Genomic DNA, 18,036 nt, shown 5'->3' with positions numbered 1-18,036 from the left:
CAGGGCAGTGAATAACTTTTCTAAAACAAAACACCAAAGGCTTGCCTAAGGAAGAGATCCTGGTCTCACTGGAAGTTGCCCAGGCTCAAACTTTCGCAGATACTCAGAGGGAAAAGATTGCAGTGTTAAGAACAGTCCCAAAGAATTGACAAAGGGGCAGCCATAGTCAAGCGCCTGAAGTCCTAATGATGTTTTCTTGGATTTCTACTGCGCCCAGAGATTCCCCTCTTGCCTTTGTTGTCTCAAAGCACCCGCTCTGGTAGACACTCCCAGTATGGCCTCTGGGATGGCAGCCCAAATTGCTCCCCCTAACCATGCCCTCCCTTTGTCAGCAGAGGCCTCTGAAAACCATCCAGCACAACTCCTCTGGATCTCATCACAGCAGTCTACTAGTGAAGGTGGAATTTACGGGAAGAACTCGCTGCAGCTATCTATGGGGTGGCTGGAAGGGCAGGTTTTAGCGACTTTGTCTCCTGATATACGTGCAAGAAAAGGACACTGTCTACATGACCTCAAGATCTGGCACATTCGTATTCTGCTTCTGGGGTTGGTCTTTGCCAAATGAATGCAGGCACATTGCTAAATAATGATGCTTTGCATACAAGAGATCCCTTGGCCAGTGTCTGGGGAGGAAGTCTAAGAAAGATCCTTGTCCAAAACCTTGGAGAGCTGTGATCTGCACAGTCACGCTTCAGTTTGCTCTACACGAGTACATTCACACATCTGATATCAGTTCCTCAACTGCTACAAGTATTCCCCGTTTCCTCCACCTCCCACATCCTTTCATTGAAATGCAGATCTTGGCACTTTCTCACACTTTAAAGAAATGCAAATTGGCAAGTCAGAGGAGCCTAAAGTACTTTCTCTACGGAGTCCCTCCCTGAGAGTTCTCGCTGTCAAAACAGAACGCAATTGGGACTCTGCCCTCCCAAGTTGGTGGTGGCGTTTCTACACACTTGCAAATGCAATCACACAAGGGAACTCCTGTGAAAGTGGCATCCACGTGTGCACTGCCAAGCAAGTTACAGCCTGCATGTGAACTGGGGACCACACATAAAATCCTGCACTTGAGCATCCTCAGGCAATTCACAACGCGTACTTCCACTCCAAGTCAAGTGGCTTTGCTGTGACACCTTGTGTGCCGCTGTAAGGCTGCTGTGTAGGAACAGCTCCTGCTCTTTACTTCCAACAGCTTCACAGCTAATAAATGCCACGTCACAAATTCTAATTCTAAATTTGCTCTTAAAATACAAAGTTACTAGCAACCGTATAAATCAAATCAAATCGAATTTATTATTACGGTCCTTGACCAGCAAAAGAATTACAGGAATGATCAATGTTACAGAGATAAACTAGAGAATTCCGATTAAAAGATACCTCAGTAACGTAATAGATTACATTGCCTTAAAATATTTAAAATATTTAAAAATGCTTAAAATTTAAATTTCAGCATATCATAAAAACCAGGTACCATAGAACCATAGGACAAAACCGTCTTTAGTTGGTAGTAAACGAACTCCTGTTCTTTATTGCCATCCAACCAAACTTAACAACCTTATGTGTTATGTCCTGGGATCTATCCGAGAGCATTTTTGAAAGTAGAAAAGCTCTTTGTCTACCTGGATGGGCAGAAAGTATAGGCCTTATATAAACTTCTCGAAGTTGCATATGTATTTTGCAGTCGAAGATGACATGTTCTAGTAATTCTGTTTTCCCATCACCACAGGGATGCAGGCGTTCTTCCAGTGGCATTCTTTGTATCTGCCTTCCAGTATAGCTGAGATGGGAGAGCGTCCCAACACATTAACGTAAAGGTTCTCCTGTGTTCGTGATTGTCAAGGTTGAAAAGATAAGGCATAGGGGTTAGCCTAACATGGGGTCAGGATCAAACAGTAACACCTTGAATTTGTTCAAGTCGTGTTGTCTCTCGACCTCTATTATTCTCTGCTTAATGGCCTTTTTGGCTTGATTGTAACCCATATGGAGCAATAATTGCTGAGATAAGCCATAGGAGGCTAGTTTAGTATCTATCTTGCTGGCCCAAGATGGTGTACAATGATCAGTTAGCATTAAATTTACAAGTCCTTTAGGGAAAAAAGTTAACTTTAACCAATGAAGAATTGCTGCAATCAATAATCTGGCCTCTACTGTTATCAGGCCTGAGTCCAGTCGGATTGCAGCATTTGTAGTACAAGGGGGGACGTGAAAAATACCTCTCAGAAATTTTGATTGTGTTATTTCCATCGGGGTACAGTTGGATTTAATACTAAGCAGAGCTCCATACGTTAATTGGGCTAATGACTTTGCAGAGAATAACCTGAGCGCAGCTGTCAGGCATCTGCCTCCCTTGGTCCAAAAGAATTTTTGAATTGCTCCGGCAGACTTTTGAGCACTCAAGGCAACATGGGCAATATGTGCGTTGCACGACCCAGTCGCTTGGAAGACCACACCCAGATACTTAAAGCATCGTACTTGCTCTATGTGGACTGAGTTCAGGTTCCATGAGTAAGTTCTGGGTCTCTGGGCAAAGAAAATTATCTTTGTTTTAGCATAGTTGAGCTCTAGAGTGTTATCCCAGCAATACTGCATAAGTGAGCGCAAAGCTCTCCTCAGACCTATAGGAGTCCTGGAGAGTATGACTGCGTCATCAGCATACAGAAGCACAGGGATATGCCTGTTCCCAACTTTCGGGAGATGGAAGTCTGGCTTGTTTAAATAGGATACCATATCATTAATATATAAATTGAACAGAAGGGGGGCCAGTATACATCCCTGTCTGACTCCCTGCCCTACTTCTATTGAATCTGACAGGTGGCCTTGGGGACTGTATCGTACTCGTATTGTATTATTTTCTTGTAGGGCCCGAATCAGAAATAATAAGCGTCTATCTATTGTTGTAGTTTCTAATGTCTCCCACAGAGTGGTTCTAGAAATTGAGTCAAACGCTGATTTTAAGTCGATGAAAGCTGCATATAATGATGCTGTTGAATTGGAGGAGTATTTTGTGATCAGGTGGTCTAAGAACACACATTGATTTAGTGTTGAGTGCCCCTCCCTAAACCCAGCTTGTTCATCAGCTAGGCAGCCCCCTTCCTCAATCCAGTCCCTAAGTTTCCATTGGAGATGTTTTGCATATAACTTACTTATAGAGCTTAAACGGCTAATGGGTCTGTAATTAGAGGGGTCATCTTTACTGCCTTTTTTATGGATAGGAATGATGACGGCAGCCCCCCAATCCCTTGGGATTCTTCCAGTATTGTCTATTATTGAGAATAGTTCCGTCAAGAAAGGAACCCACCAGTCAATATTTTGTTTTATTAGCTCAGGGGGGATCAAATCAATGCCAGGTGATTTACCAGGCTTTAAAGATTCGATAAGATGCTTCACTTCTGTGGGATTCACTGGCTGCCATTTTGGAAGGGTACTAAGATCTACTGTCTGATGATAATTTCCTGCCAGGTTTCTATGCAGCTCTTTGTAGTGTTTTTCCCATAATTCTGGCACTATTATGGTGTCTGTCATCTTATGAGCACTGCCTGAATGTTGTGCAATTAATCTCCAGAATAGGATAGAATTGTTGTTCTTTGTTGCCTGATTTAATTGTTCCCAAGCGAGAACAACCGCCTCCTGCTTTTTCCTTTGGAGGAGTTGTTTATACTGTGATTTTTGAGTTTTTAACTCCTCCAAGGTTACTGTCCCTGGTTCATACCTATATCTAAAATATAGGTATGAACCTATATCTAAAATATACCTATATCTAAAATATAGGTATGAACCACTTAGAGAGTTTTTTACTTTTCTACATTCATCATCAAACCAGGATTTATTAGGTCTCTGGTTTACCCTTGTATTCCTGGTGTTTGAGCCCTTCAGGATTTTTTGAAATTCCTCAAGCAGAGAATCGTATTCTCCAAAGCAGGAATCAGGATCCCCTGAGTTATAAAATCTTTGTAACTTGGGGTTATGTCTCCCTGAGCTCATGAGTTTAGATATGTTCCTACTTAGTTTGGTGTTCCATCTAATCCGGCAGAATCTCTCACCTTGAACTGGTTTGCTTTCCCCTTGTGCCCCTACATCTGCATTATGTATTGGAACAGTTAACTTCACATTAAGTGGTAAGTGCTCGCTGTCACAGTAAGGATCAATCTCAAAGGTTTCAGTAAATTGTACAAGGTTGTCTGAAACCATAATATAATCAATTGTACTCATTCTGTCTCCTGACCAATAGGTGTATTCGCCAGGGTAATCATTCAAAATTGAACCATTCAATATGCATAAGTTGTTTCGAAATGCCATTTGTGTCAGGAGAAATCCTGAATAGTTGGCTTTAGGGTCTTTTGAAGAACGAGCATATGGTAAAGTTTGAATAGAAATGCTAGGAGGACAAGCCTTAACCTGGGGATATAGGCTAGCATCGTCCACCCCTCTCCGGGCATTAAAGTCTCCACCCACTAACAGCTTTGCAGTAGGATATATTGAAGATAACTGGCCAATGTATGTTTCTAGGCCTGCCCAGAGTTTTTCTGTTTGTTCTTTTACTTGCGCTGGGGGCAGATAAACATTAATAATTATAAAGGAGCAATATTGCAGATGGAAAGCCACAGCCATTGCATTTGAGTTAAATGAGGGGAGCGTGGCAATTTCCCCATTGAGGGTGCTAGAGATCATAATGGATAAACCTCCGTATATATAAACTACTTCCTTTTGGTATGAGTTTGGCAAGTAAATGTGTTTGCCAATATGTTTCCCCAATGGTACCCCAAGGCTGGTTCAGATTGAGCCTCTCTCTACGCGAGATGCCTTGGCGAGTGTTTGCCAAGTGTAGGGAGACGCAATGTTGATCAGGAAGCATAGTTTTAAAAGACAGAGCTGGCAGAGATCGCTCCTCACAGGGTTTGTTAATTTCATCTTCGCCTCCTGGAAGGCTCTGACAGTTTCACCTCTACAGTCTAAAACTGTAGGGGTTCACAACCAGAGGGCAGTGAGGAATGGCGATGGGCTGGAGCTGCCTTCCAGAGCCGGGTTTGGAGAGGTTATAATGGGCTGATGTTTCCCTTCTGGCATTTCACGGCCCCTTCACACAGCTCCAGCCTTTGCCCTGCCGCTAGCTCTGCCTTTTTAAACTACCCTTCCTGGCTAATATAGCATCTCCTGTCACGTGATCTTCACGTGTCAGATGTATTGTGTAGAGAGATTCTGAGAAAGTGGCACAAGAGGGGTAGGATTAATCCAAACTGGGGGCCAAGCTTCTGAGAATTAAATGTAAAAAATAACTGCTGAGATAGGAGCCCCATCCAGGAAGCCCTCAAGACCCGCCCGCCCCCAGCTTGGCGCGGAGTAGATGCCTGTCTGAGGAGGGCTTGGTCGGGGGGGGGGGAGGTGTTCTGTCCCCTTAGCAGCCAGGCCTCGCCTGAGAGGCTCTGGAGACCGCCGTGCTTCAGACACTGAACATGAGCCCAGACTCACATTTAATGGGCTATGAGAACACAGGCCAAGGGTGGGAAACACAGCGAACATTAACAGAGTGACTGATGTGGGGAGGTTAATGGGCCTCTCTTGATTACATGCAGCTTTTTGTGCTGCTGCCTTTTTTCCCAGCATGCCTCAGCTTTCAGGCCAGTCCTTACGGAGGCCAACGTGAGCTGGGGTTCCAGCCCTGCCAGAGGTGAAGTTGTCAACCTCACACGGGGCCTGTGGATCTTCCACAATTTCAACTGATCTCCAGACTACAGACATGAATTCCCCTGGAGAAAATGGCTGCTTTGGAGGGTGGACTTTATGGCATTATACCCCATTGAGGTCCTTCCTCTCCTCAAATCCTGCCCTCCCCAGGCTACCCCCCCCCCCCAAATCTCCAGGAATTTCCAAACCTGGAGTTGGCAACCCTAGCCACAGGCCTGGAATGTGAGCCTGGCAGCAAGACCTCTTCTCTCTCTCTCTCTCTCTCTCTCTCTGAGTGTGCGCTTGTGTCTGTGCTCCAGTTCACCAATTTGTCTCCTGAGGTGCTCTGGGTTTGGGCCCAGAGTGTCTGTGGGAGATTCACTTCTGCACAGCTTGGAAAGATCAGCCATTCTGATCAAAGAAGCAGCAGTGAATTAATCACCAAAACCGTTCTGCACAAAGGAGCCAATGATTTAGGAGCCAACAGGAAAATATTAAAGAGAAAAAGTGGGATGCTGATATTGTTATCATTAAATGCTGTGCTGATAAAAATGCTCTGCTTGGTGCAGCATAGTAATTAATGGCAGCAAAATGACCACCAGTTGGTTGTTGACAGAGAGAAGAATGAAGTTTAAATCCTCTCATTTATTAAAGCAGATCTACCTGCTCCCTGACCCCCCCCCCTCTGCTCTTCTATTTCATTCCACAGAACTGGCCTGGAGGCCATTATGGAAACTTACGCCTTCTGGAGGCCCCCTGTGCGCACCCTCACCTTTGAAGACTTCACCACCATGCAGAAACAGCAAGGTGAGCCACTCGATAACGGGCACCGGGATGGTGGCGATGAAGCAGCTGCAGGCCGGAGCCTCAGAACAGGCATCTGGTAGCCAGCTGGATTCTGGACTCCGCTGGGGCTCTTGACAGCCAGGCAAAGATGGAAAGCAGAAAACAGCCCCTTGCAGAAGTGGAGGTGGGGGGGAGGTCCAAGGGAGGTAGCTTACAGAGAGTCAGTATAATGTAGTGTAGTGGTTAGAGGGTGTCAGTTCTAGGGATGGCAGTCCATGGCAGATCGATCCCCACACCCCTCACAGCAAGCACTCCAGGGTCTTGGTTGAAAAGGTTTTATTATAGAGATCTGTTAAGTTCACAGGTACTTTCAAAGATGAGTAGGAAACTGGCAGGAATGAGAATACACACAAATGCACATTGATATAAGGAGCAGGATTCCCCCTCTCCTGGGATAGTTAGCAAAAAGGCGCGAAAGTCCCAATTCTCGTGAGAAACACAATAGCTTTGTCTGGCTACAGAAATCCAGAAGATTACAAGGAATTCGACTCCCTCTGACTCTTGCAGAAAGTTACATTTTAGTACAAGATCAGCAGCAGGCTTCAGCTATAACAGTCTCAACATTAGTGGTTTCGGTTTTAGGCAAGCTCGAGATGGCATGAATATAATGGCCGTAGTACATGAGCATAATAAGAGACCATATGGATACACAGTATGATCAAAGCAATACAGGGAACAGAGAACATATGAATGGCATGGATGAATGGTATGCAGACATGACAGAGGGTCATACTAGGAGATGGGAGATACAAATTTCTGCTGCCATAAGACTGGCTGCCATGTGAAGCTGCCAACCTCCAGGTGGTGGGGCCTGCAGTTCTCCTGAAATTACAGCAGATTTCCAGACTACAGAACTCAGCTCTCTTGGAGAAAATGGCTGTTTAGGAGGGCAGACTCTTTGGTATTATAACCCACCGGAGTCCCTCCCCACCCCAAACCCCGTCTCCCCCAAGCTCCACCCCCAAATCTCCAAGAATTTCCAAACCTGCAGTTGGCATCCTTACTTAGGGATCTCAGGTCCCCTGGTGGGGGCAGGGGATCCCTCACTCCCACACTCCTGGGCACAATCCCAGGATGGCACGTACACTTCTCAGCTGGCCAATTTGGGCCCAAATCAGCCCTCTGCCAAGTGTACATGCACTCATGGTCCTGCACAATGATGTCACTTCCTGGAAGTGACATCATCACGCCACCCCAGAAGCACTCATGAGGGGCAATGAAAAGGTAAGTGCTGGCCGGGAGAGTAAAGGGCCTGGCAACCCTAGAGCTCCTGCACTCCCCAGGAGCTGGGCGGGAGTGGGACCTGGGAGAGAAAAACATTGCTGATATTTTGACATTGCTTCTAGCTGAATATCCACAAGTGACATCACTGTGTCTCCCTCGATGCTCTAGGAATCACCCCAGACTCCATTATTGTTTCCACAGATTTTGCAGGAATTCCTAGAGCATCATGGTGGTAGTGGTGGGGAGGGGTGACATCACTTCTGGGTCTTCACCTGGAAGTGACATCAAAGCATCACTGGTGTTTTCCCTCACCCATGTTCCTCCTGCTGCTCACTGGAGAGAGGGCAAGCAATGGGCAGAACCGAGAGATCAAGCATCCAGAAGTCTTCATAGGGCCAGTTCATATTTGGGCTACTGTTTCTCCTATTGGCGTTAGGCCATAGCCAGGCAGAGCACGTGCCGAAGGCCCCGGGTTCAGTCCCTAGCATCTCCAGGCTATTCACATTAGGAAGTTTGAGAAGGCCTTCAGAAGGCCAGGAGGGGCCTGCCTGCCAGAGGTGCTGGAAAACTGTTGCCAGTTAAAATTCAGGGGGGCCACGAGGTCTGTTGCTTCTGAGCCCATCTCTGGCAGTTTCATATGAGGAGGAGCAACTAACGGAGAAATGAACACAGAGTAACATGAGTACAGCGTGAATACAGAATGGAATGGATGTGGGGTGAAACGGATGCAGAATTTAAAACTGTTCAGGTCCCATAATGGAGGGGTTGGGGGCCATAATGTATTTTCCTCTGAATAACGGACTCCTGGCCAGTGGTTCGCCTGTCTCCTGCTGCCCCCTCTCGTTCCGCCCCATCCCTGCTTCTCTGCCAACTGAGTCCATGTTGCTTGTGGTCGTGTTTACTGTTTCTATGCTGCCTCCCTGCTGGTTGTGACTTCTTATCACTGCCAAGGAACATGGGACGCTGTTAGATGATCCCGGCCTTCCGTAAAGGCCAGTTCCAAAATAAGCCTTTGCTGTTACTTTTCCTAGGAAAAGGGGCAAACATTTTGCTGTGTGTTTGTCACAACAGCCCTCAAGGATTTGCATTCTTGCATATATCTGTGTCCAGATATTTGCCTTTGGGTGGCGATCAGCTTAAGATTTGTTTCGTGGATGTGGATGACAGGCTTTGATCGGGAAGGATAAGCAGAGAACAAATGCTGTTTGCTGCCTTCTCTTCCTTAATAGCCCCCAGGACATATGTGTACTGCACACTTATATTGTCTCTATGTAAGGGGAACAAAATAGTACAACCCTCAATTTTTTTGGTGCTGCATTTTTAAATAAACTGTTTTGTCGAGGGAGTGGGGCAGCCATGCTTAAAACGAATTTTTTTTTAAATCATTTAATTTTCCTTTCCTTTTCCTTTCAAGCTCTTTTGATCCAGTGATCTCGAGCAGCGGATAGGGAGTCTTTATTTCTTTAAGGAAAATATGGTGGAGAGATACTTGGCCACGGCCAGCATAGTTCTCGGGTCACTGTCCACCAGCAAGTAGGGAACTACTGTATATTAGCTTTTAATACAGTAGGAGGTAGTTTAGTTAAAATAGGGGCAACCCATAATTCACACTAAAAATTATAATGAGGACATTCCAACGTCCAGCATCATCATTCCAACGTTTAATTTTCATGGCTTCCCCCAAAGACACCTGAGAATAATAATGGGGTAAGGGTGATAAGAATTTTGTATTAGAGAATACAGAACTACCATTCCCAGAGTTCCCTGGGGGGAAAGGGATGACGGTGAAGCATGCCTGTAGCGTAGACCAGCCTCTTGATATGGGGAGGGTGCTGGGGGCCTGGGCCCACTGAACTTTAGAGCGTGGCCAGGATACTGTCTTCCACTTGCTTCGCCCGGAAGCTGTTGTCCAAGGGGGTGCTGAACTTTCATAGCCCCAGAATCAAACGGAGCCCTTTTCCATGCTTCCCTCCAATTCTACCCCAGCTCCGACATTGCTACCTCCTCAAACAGACACATGCACTCACAGAAGCACCCTGGTATGCTGCTCGACACTATTTACCTGTCTGATATTCAGAGGGGTCGATGCGCATGTGCTAAATGTCCATTTCCATTTTCATATCTATTGTCTCAGTATTATGTCTGAACCAGCCATCAAGGAGGCTTCAGAAAAGTAGCTTATACTATTGCTGACTGCATCTTGCTAGCATAAATGCATTTCCACACAGGAATCTTCCTTCCTCCAACCCACAGATAGCTGAAAATGTGGGGAACGGGAATGCGTCCCTCACTCCTTTCTGCTTCTTGTGAGGCCTCCGTCATTTTCAGAGGTATGTTCCTAATTGCCACTACAAATCACCTCTAGCCCAGTCCACGGTTTGTTCTACACACACAGCATACCAGGGCACATTGAAGGGGAATGTGTGCAAGCCCACAAGTGCCACTTCCCTACACATGACTAAATATGCATGTCCTGCTCAGTATCTAAGTGTTCACCAGTCTAGGCACAGCTCCCTCCATATGTGCAAGCTGTATGCACATGAGCTCCGTTCCATTAATTGGGAAGACACCACTGTTTGGATGCGGGTGGAGACTAGCACATAGGCACTGTGTCATGTTCAAGTCAATGTACATGTGGGGGGGCAGGGTGCTTGGTTGCGAGTGGGAATGTGTCAAGTTGCTTCTTTCTGTCACTCCTGTAGACAGGACGCCAAACCCCTGTATTGGTTGTGTGCGCAGGGCTCACTGGGGTGGATCCAACTATCCTCCGAGGAGCTTCCCTCCAGCATAAGGTGCCTTCCTCCAATGGAAGAGCTGCTTAAGTTGGAGGAAGGTTTCTTAAGCTGAAGGACAGCTTCAAACTTTGCTCAGTGGGATGGAAGGATAGGGCTAGGATCCATGCCATCATCTCCTTTCTCTGTTGTTTGTTCTTAACAACAACAACATTCGATTTATATACCACCCTTCAGGACAACTTAACCACCCACTCAGAGCGGTTTACAAAGTATGTTGTTATTATCCCCACAACAACTCACCCTGTGAGGCTAATAGAGCTCTGGAAGAGCTGTGACTGACCCAAGGTCACCCAGCTGGCTTCAAGTGGGGAATCAAACCCGGTTCTCCAGACTAGAGTCCCACTGCTCTTAACCACAGCACCAAACTGGCTCTCTTGCAAACACCAGAAGAGAGATGGCAGCCACCTAAGATCACCACTGGTCCTCTAGGAATGGGAGAGGAGTGGCAAGGAAGAGCTATGAATTCAGTGGATAGTTGGTACAGTATCCTGTCAGAATGCAGTCTTCATAGGGTATTTTTGTGCTCCCCTGTCAGATTTCTTCCCCCGAACAGCCGCCAACTAAATATGAGTGAATAGGAGAGTCATTCTAAGCAGAGTCGCACTGTTCTAAGCCTATTGAATTCTAATGAGTTTAAAAGGGTACCAGCCAGCTTTGGGTGACACTGTTACTGATGTCTATCCCAAACAAAGAGGTCAGTCTGGCAGCAACAGAATATTGTCTTGGTACCAAACTTGACACAAATATAGGAGAGTAGGGTTGCCAGTCTTCTGCCAATTGTTTCCTACCAATGCTCCGGGCCAATGGCATAACATCATGTCTGGGGAAAAACCTGAACATGACATCATTCTTCTTTAGCAATTGCCACAAACTCTATGGTTTTACCATACAGTTTCCAGCCATTCCTAGGGAGGCATGATGTCACTTCTGGGTTTTTCCTGGAAGTAATGTCATGCTGCCACCGATAGCGGCCCACCCATGTCCCTGTCTGCCCCTCCAATCTCCCTTCAGGCCTAGCAACTCTATAGGAGAGCTATGAATAGATTGCTCTGCCATTGTTTACTCTTTAAATTATAAACTTGTAGGGATCTCAATTTGGTCTGGAACTGCCATAGGAAGGAAAGGCCCAGGTTTGAATGTGGGAGGGAGGTCTGTGTGGCTACAATAAAATTTTTCATTTATTTATTTTAAAAATATATAATTCATGCTTTCAGCCCCTCTGAGGTCACCAAGTAGCTCACTGTAGTAATATAAAAAGAGAAAAATACGATAAAAGGACTAAGAATTGCCTGTCTAAAATCATACCAGTAAAAAGCCCCTCTGTTAAAAACCCTGGCTGGAAATACTGGAGAATCCATTTCACAGATCCTATTAAGATTAGCCTTTAGCTACTGTGAGAGCGTGTCGGATAGTCCTGAGTCCCCAGCGTCAAGAGTCACTGCATGGCGTATGTTCCCACCCCCCACCCCCCGCACACACCTGTTTGGAAGCCCCTCTGGGCCTATTTAAGACTGCTGTGGCACTCTGTGCACTGCTGAATAAATAGGCCACCCTGCCTTATATTCATATTTGCACTGATAACCCCATTAGGTTATCAAATAACAGGCTCGTAGCAACTACGGCAACTGCTGACACAGTCAAGTAATATAAGGAAAGGAAAATATTTCATGTATTTTTAGCTTCTTTTAATGCAATTCGGCAGCTGAAAAACCAGGAAGCAAGCCAGCACCATGTGACCAGAGAGCTCCCTGTAGACTTCCACCAACTGTTGTTCTGGCCTCTCCTTCAGGAGAGCATCGACCCCATTTTATCCCCCCAAATTCAGAAGTCATTTGCCAATGCCATAAATGCAGCATTACATCATAAACCACAGAATCTCTTTCGGGGCCACTTTCTGAGAGCCTCGGAAACAGAACATTTTAAAAGTATTTGACTCTCCTGGGGAGACATACTCATATACTTTTCCAGTTGTATATGAGTATACTAGGTTGGACCCACAGCCAAAGTCACTGGCAGCAGTAAACCAGTTTGAAATTTTCTGCCATAGTTTGCATGTAGCTGCCACAGCTCATTGCAAAAAAAGCATATATAATAAAGCAATATGTCCACATCACAGGGATGTCAAACTCTAGGTGGGACATGGAGTTCTCCCGAAATGCAGCTGATCTCCAGACTACAGAAACTGGTTGCCTTGGAAGAAATGGCAGTTTTGGAGGGTGGACTATCTGGCATCACAGCCCCAGTGTGCTTTCTCCTCCCAAGCGCTGCCCTCCCAGGCATCATTCCCAAATCTCCAGGAATTTTGCAAGCCAGAGTTGGCACCCATAACAGACCAGCATCAGATTCCAAACCAAGTTTGCTTCCTGGTCAGAGGCAAAAGATTAAATCTGTTTACGAGGGTGCTAGGCCTCCTGCTGGCGACTCTTGATGCCTGCCATTGCTCTAAGCTTTCGTGGGAGAAAAAAAAATTAAAACATGGGCATCACACACAGCTTGACATCATTTCCAGAGAAAACCCAGAAGTGATGTCACATAGCTATAGGAATCACTGGAAACTCTATGGGTGATTCCGCACACGTTGGATAATGCACTTTCAATGCACTTTATCAATTGTTTGAGGTGGATTTTTTGTTCCGCACACAAAAAAATCCGTTCCAAATGATCTATAAAGAGGATTGGAAGTGCATTATTCAACGTGTGCAGAATCACTCTATGTTTTTACCACAGAATTTCCAGCAATTCCTAGAACAATGTGACATCACTTTCAGTTTTTTCCAGAAATGATGTCACAGCCCAGGCAATGCTGGCACTCCCTAGTTATGAATTACTTCTTGGTTTTTTTATAGGAGTTCCTTTCTTGTCGCCACGTAAAATTGAAGTGCTGTAGTTTCTAATTTGTCAGGCAGAGAAGTTCGAAGCTGATCTCTGGCTTCATTAGCATTTTTCAAGTTCAGAACGAAATGCTAATTAATCCTTCCAGCTAGCTTGAATGGTAGGACTACAGGACTGTCTTATTAATGTCATTTTTCTTTAGGCAAATTAAAGCAAAAAGTCAAAAACGATTTTGTTCTACAAACCCAAATAAGCTCTAGAAAACAGACCTTCAGACTTCTTTTTTCTTTCTGTCTGTCTTTATCGGTGCTATTTGCAAAACTGTCAAATTAAAAATTCAGTAATTTTAAATGCTTTTTAGATGGACCATGTGGCTCCCCAGTGGCAAGTTTTCTAAGCATTCTTAATCATTCAGAGAGTACATTCCTCTCACGTGCCTCAGCCTGTCTGCCTTCCTTCCTTCCTTTAACATTTTCAGGTTTCTAGAGGGCCAAAGAACAGCAACACAGTTCAGACCAGGAGAAACTGGAGAGTACGGGGAGGCTAACTGGCATCACACCAACATGCAGTGTCACTTCTGGTGCAAAGCAGGAATGGCATCATTGTGTTGGGGTGATGCTCTAGGATTCACCCAGAAATCACTTCCTCACAATGACATCACTTCCTGTTTTGTGCAGGAAGTGATGTTGTACCTTGGCACGATGCCATTGAGCCCCCTTCCTCCTCATTTAAATAGTCAGGAACAGTGCAGTGAGGCCTGTGCAGAAGGATTGCCTTAGTATGGAGCGGATCTAGCATAGAAGATGGGTCAGGAGGACCCTCAGCTGGACTGCCAGGCCCCACCTTCAGGGACGTGAGCATCTATAGAGCCACCTTTTTTTCTGTCTGAGTTTTGGGAAGGAACTACTGCTAGTGCACCTGCCTAGAGAGCAGGGGCCCCACAATTCCTACCTCTCTCTCCATGCTAAGAATGGTTGCAGGATGGTGAGATGAGGTCAGCGGGGGAGAGGATTCCTGCATGGGAAAGCGGCTTTCTTGGAAGAGTAATGCAGAGAAAAAGGCTCCAACAGGGCATACACAACACTTATAGGTAATATGGAATTCTACATGTAAAAAATGTCATGTATGGTTCTGACAGCTGAAACCTTAGAAAGTACACTGTGCTCACATGTGCACTCTTCAGATTTCAGCCTTCGGGTCACTTCAGCAAAAATTGCAAAAGAAAAATCACTAGTAGCTCACAAAAAGCCAAAATAGGTAAGAATCAGGGACTGTGATTTACCAGGGACAGGTATCAGAATACAAGGAATATCGATAGGAAATAAGGCTACCAGCATGGCCTCAGCAAATGCCAGGAGATTTTGAGGGCAGTGCCTGTGGAGGGTGGAGTTTGGGGGTAAAGCGATGTCACCTTTGGGTCATGCTGTAGGAATTTCCCCTAATCTTTATGGTAAAGACCAGAGACAAGAGGAAATTATTAAAGCATCACTGTTAAGGCCATTTCCAGCCATTTTTACTCTTGCTTCTCAATTTTTGAGGGTGGGAAATTGGGGCTAAGGGCAGGGCATGCCTAACATAGGTGAGCAAATGGCAAGCTTAGTATCAAAGAGGGGAAGTTGGTGCATGTATCAGGGAACCCCTGTGCACCTGCCTGTGAACTCCAGAGTATCGTAAAGGATTCTGAGATATGTTCTTGATGAAACTTTTCTGCTGCATTATGGCTCAAGACAGTAGCTGGGGACAGGAAGCTTACCTCCTGATGTGGCTGCCACATCCGCTTTGAGGTTCAGGGTGAGGTTTCGATGCACACTTTGGGAATGAGCATAGCAATAAAAACAGCAGAGTAACATGCAACCTTTTGGTTTCCAGTTTGATTTGGGAAGTCCATTGATCTCTGCGGGGTCTGCCTATTAGGAGTGGACAACTCTGCTCTCAGTAGCAAAAAAAAAAAAAAGACTCATGATATGGTAGATTGGACCAACCACAATTGGTGGTGGTGTACAAGGTAAACTTTGGTGGTGCAAGGGTACTGTCATGCCTTATTGATGCTACACCTCTACTCACAGGAGATTGGGCGTCACCATGACCTCCAGCAAACTAAAAGTATATCTCGGAATATGTCTACTTTCCTCCAACTGTACTTTGCATGGGAAGATCATTGGTGGCTGGTTGGCAAGCAGCCCTTGAGGAAAGCTGCGGTCCCTCTTTGATCTAATTGAGGAAATCTAGATGAGCTTCTGAGGAACCCCAAGGTTCCCTGAAACGTAGTTTGAAAAGAATTGTGGGATTGTGTGCCCCACAGGGTATTACTCACGTTGCTGTCCACGGGGTGTCTTCTCAGTAACATCGCTGATTTCATATATATCACCGAGACATCATGTGCTCTTTCCCAACAAGATTGTAGCTTCTCTGGCTGAGAGATCAGGCAAAAGACAAAAATGGAACGTGTCCATCTGTTTCATAAGAAGAAGCACCAAGCTGACTTAAGCCAATAGCTGGCCTTTGCTCAACTTTTTTTTTTAAAAAAGAGCCCAAATTAGACAGATGCTCAGAAACACAAAGGCCGTGGAGTATGATGTCACCATCACTGAGACTGGGACAAAATGGGTTTGGGATTAATTAAATGCACATGGCAGTGAGATGGTGTGGGGCTGGTTTGGGGGAGCCAAAAACCTATTAAACACTTTATACATTTTTTTCCTTAAAGAAAAAAAAAATCTAGTTGAACCTGATCCAGATTCTCATTATTAAAAATATTTGGCTCGGCTTCTTGACTTTAATGAAGAACACTTGGGGGGAAGGGAGAGCAGGAGTTCCAGTAACTTTGTACTCTGTCATTTTCCAGGGGTGCAAAAACAGTTGCAGGCTCCTAGGTGCAGTTCTCTTTCCCACACAACACAGAATAGGGAATGCTGAGAACAAGCCTGCGAGCAGGAGGGTGTGTGTGTGTTGGACCTGCAACCCTTTCAAGGGGTTTGTGCAGCTATGTGGCGCTGTAGGAATTAGCTGACAGGGCTTCCGCTGAAGTACAAACAACTGACAGGAATTGGGGGTCCTCCTCGGGCAGGGCTTTTTTTCTGGGAAAAGAGGTGGTGGAACTCAGTGGTGGAACTCAGGACTGCACAATGACGTCACTTTGGGTCATCTGGAACAAGGGGGGAGTTTTTTAAAGTTTAAATCGCCCTTGGTGAAAATGGTCACACGGCTGGTGGCCCCGCCCCCTGATCTCCAGACAGAGGGGAGTTTAGATCGGCAGCGCAGAGGACAATCTCAACTCCCCTCTGTCTGGAGATCAGGGGGTGGGGCCACCAGCCATGTGACCATTTTCAAGAGGTGCCAGAACTCGGCTGAAAAAAAGCCCTGTCCTCGGGTAACTGTACTGCTCTCACCTCTCAGCTCACACTGCCCTTCCCAAGGCCAAACTCAATGTTATGGTGAAACAGCCCCTTATCTCAGAGTGCAGGTTATGCCAATCTCCAAATATTAGGAGGGGTGGCCGAGGCCTTTCTGTGATGCTGTCTTCTGGCCCTGGATGGAAAGGTTGACTGCCTCTGAATGTGGAGGTTCCCTTCAGCCTCTGACCGGACATCCCCCCCCCCGCCCCATGAACCAATCTAAACTTGTAGGCCTGCCAGCATATTGGCCTGTCGAATACTCCCTCATTCTGCCCAACTGCTTCTCTCCACCTGCTTTTATTTATATAAAAAATGATATACCACATTTACTTCATAAAATACATAATAAAAACCTGTGAAAAATCCAGTTGGAAAGCCACGACCCATCCACACAGATAAAATACCAAGGAAAATTAAGATCCGTCTGACCTAGAGTGGCTGATCTCCAGGTGGGGCTTGGAGTTCTCCCCAAATTAAAACGGATCCCTGGACTGCAGATTTTATGCCGTCCCATCCCTGCTGAGCAACCTCCTCTCCCCAAAGTCCACCCTCCCCAGGCTCCGCCCCCAAATCTCTGCCTGACCCCAGAACCCACCTGCAAAGCTCACTCTGCCTCCTAAGGACAAAAGAAGAAGAGGCCTGTCTAAACCACTCCAGGAGGTAGGGTCGAACCACACGAGACAAAATACGCGTGAATTACATGGGTAATTCGGGTGTATTTTGTAATTAGAGTATATTTGAGTGTAATTCGAGTGTAATTCAAGTGTATTTTGTCTCATGTGGTTCGACCCGTAGTTCCATAATGTTGGGGCTATGAGGGACAAGCCCTGAGCATGGGTTGTAGCTGATCTTGCATCCTAAGGGGGGTGGGGGTGGGGGTGGGGGTGAAGTCGGCAAAAGAGTTGGTGTGATATGCATCTGTGCAGTAGGGTTGCCAGCTCTGGGAAATGCCTGGAGATTTGGGGGTGGGGCCTGGGGAGGGATCTCTACAGGGTATAGTGCTGTAGAATGCACCCTCCAAAGCAGCTATTTTCTCCAGGGGAACTCATCTCTGTAGTCTAGAGATCCGTTGTAATTCCAGGAGCTCTCCAGTCACCACGTAGAGGCTGGCAACCCTATTGTGCAGGTTGGTGGCAGGAAAGATGGCTCTTGGAATATGTGGGCCACAGATCATGAAGGACTTTAAAGGTAAGCATAGAAATCCTAGGTGCTCCTGAAGGTTTGTCCACTTGCCTGCAGGTCACTGGTGACTTGCAGGAATTTCCAAGCTGTCCAATGATCAC

General features: G+C 46.0%; 1 protein-coding gene across 1 annotated transcript in view; it reads left to right on the top strand.

The window, feature by feature from the left end:
* TBX15 (T-box transcription factor 15) overlaps positions 1-18,036 on the top strand; it is a 137,446-nt gene that overhangs the window by 106,666 nt on the left and 12,744 nt on the right. Inside the window, exon 7 of the mRNA XM_055003017.1 lies at positions 6,371-6,468. Within this exon, the coding sequence (XP_054858992.1) occupies positions 6,371-6,468 (98 nt within the window). The remainder of the gene's footprint in view (positions 1-6,370; positions 6,469-18,036) is intronic.

The sequence above is a fragment of the Eublepharis macularius genome, chromosome 18 (assembly GCF_028583425.1).
Source record: "Eublepharis macularius isolate TG4126 chromosome 18, MPM_Emac_v1.0, whole genome shotgun sequence".
Classification (NCBI taxonomy): Eukaryota; Metazoa; Chordata; class Lepidosauria; order Squamata; family Eublepharidae; genus Eublepharis; species Eublepharis macularius.
This window is presented reverse-complemented; position numbering and strand designations above follow the sequence as displayed.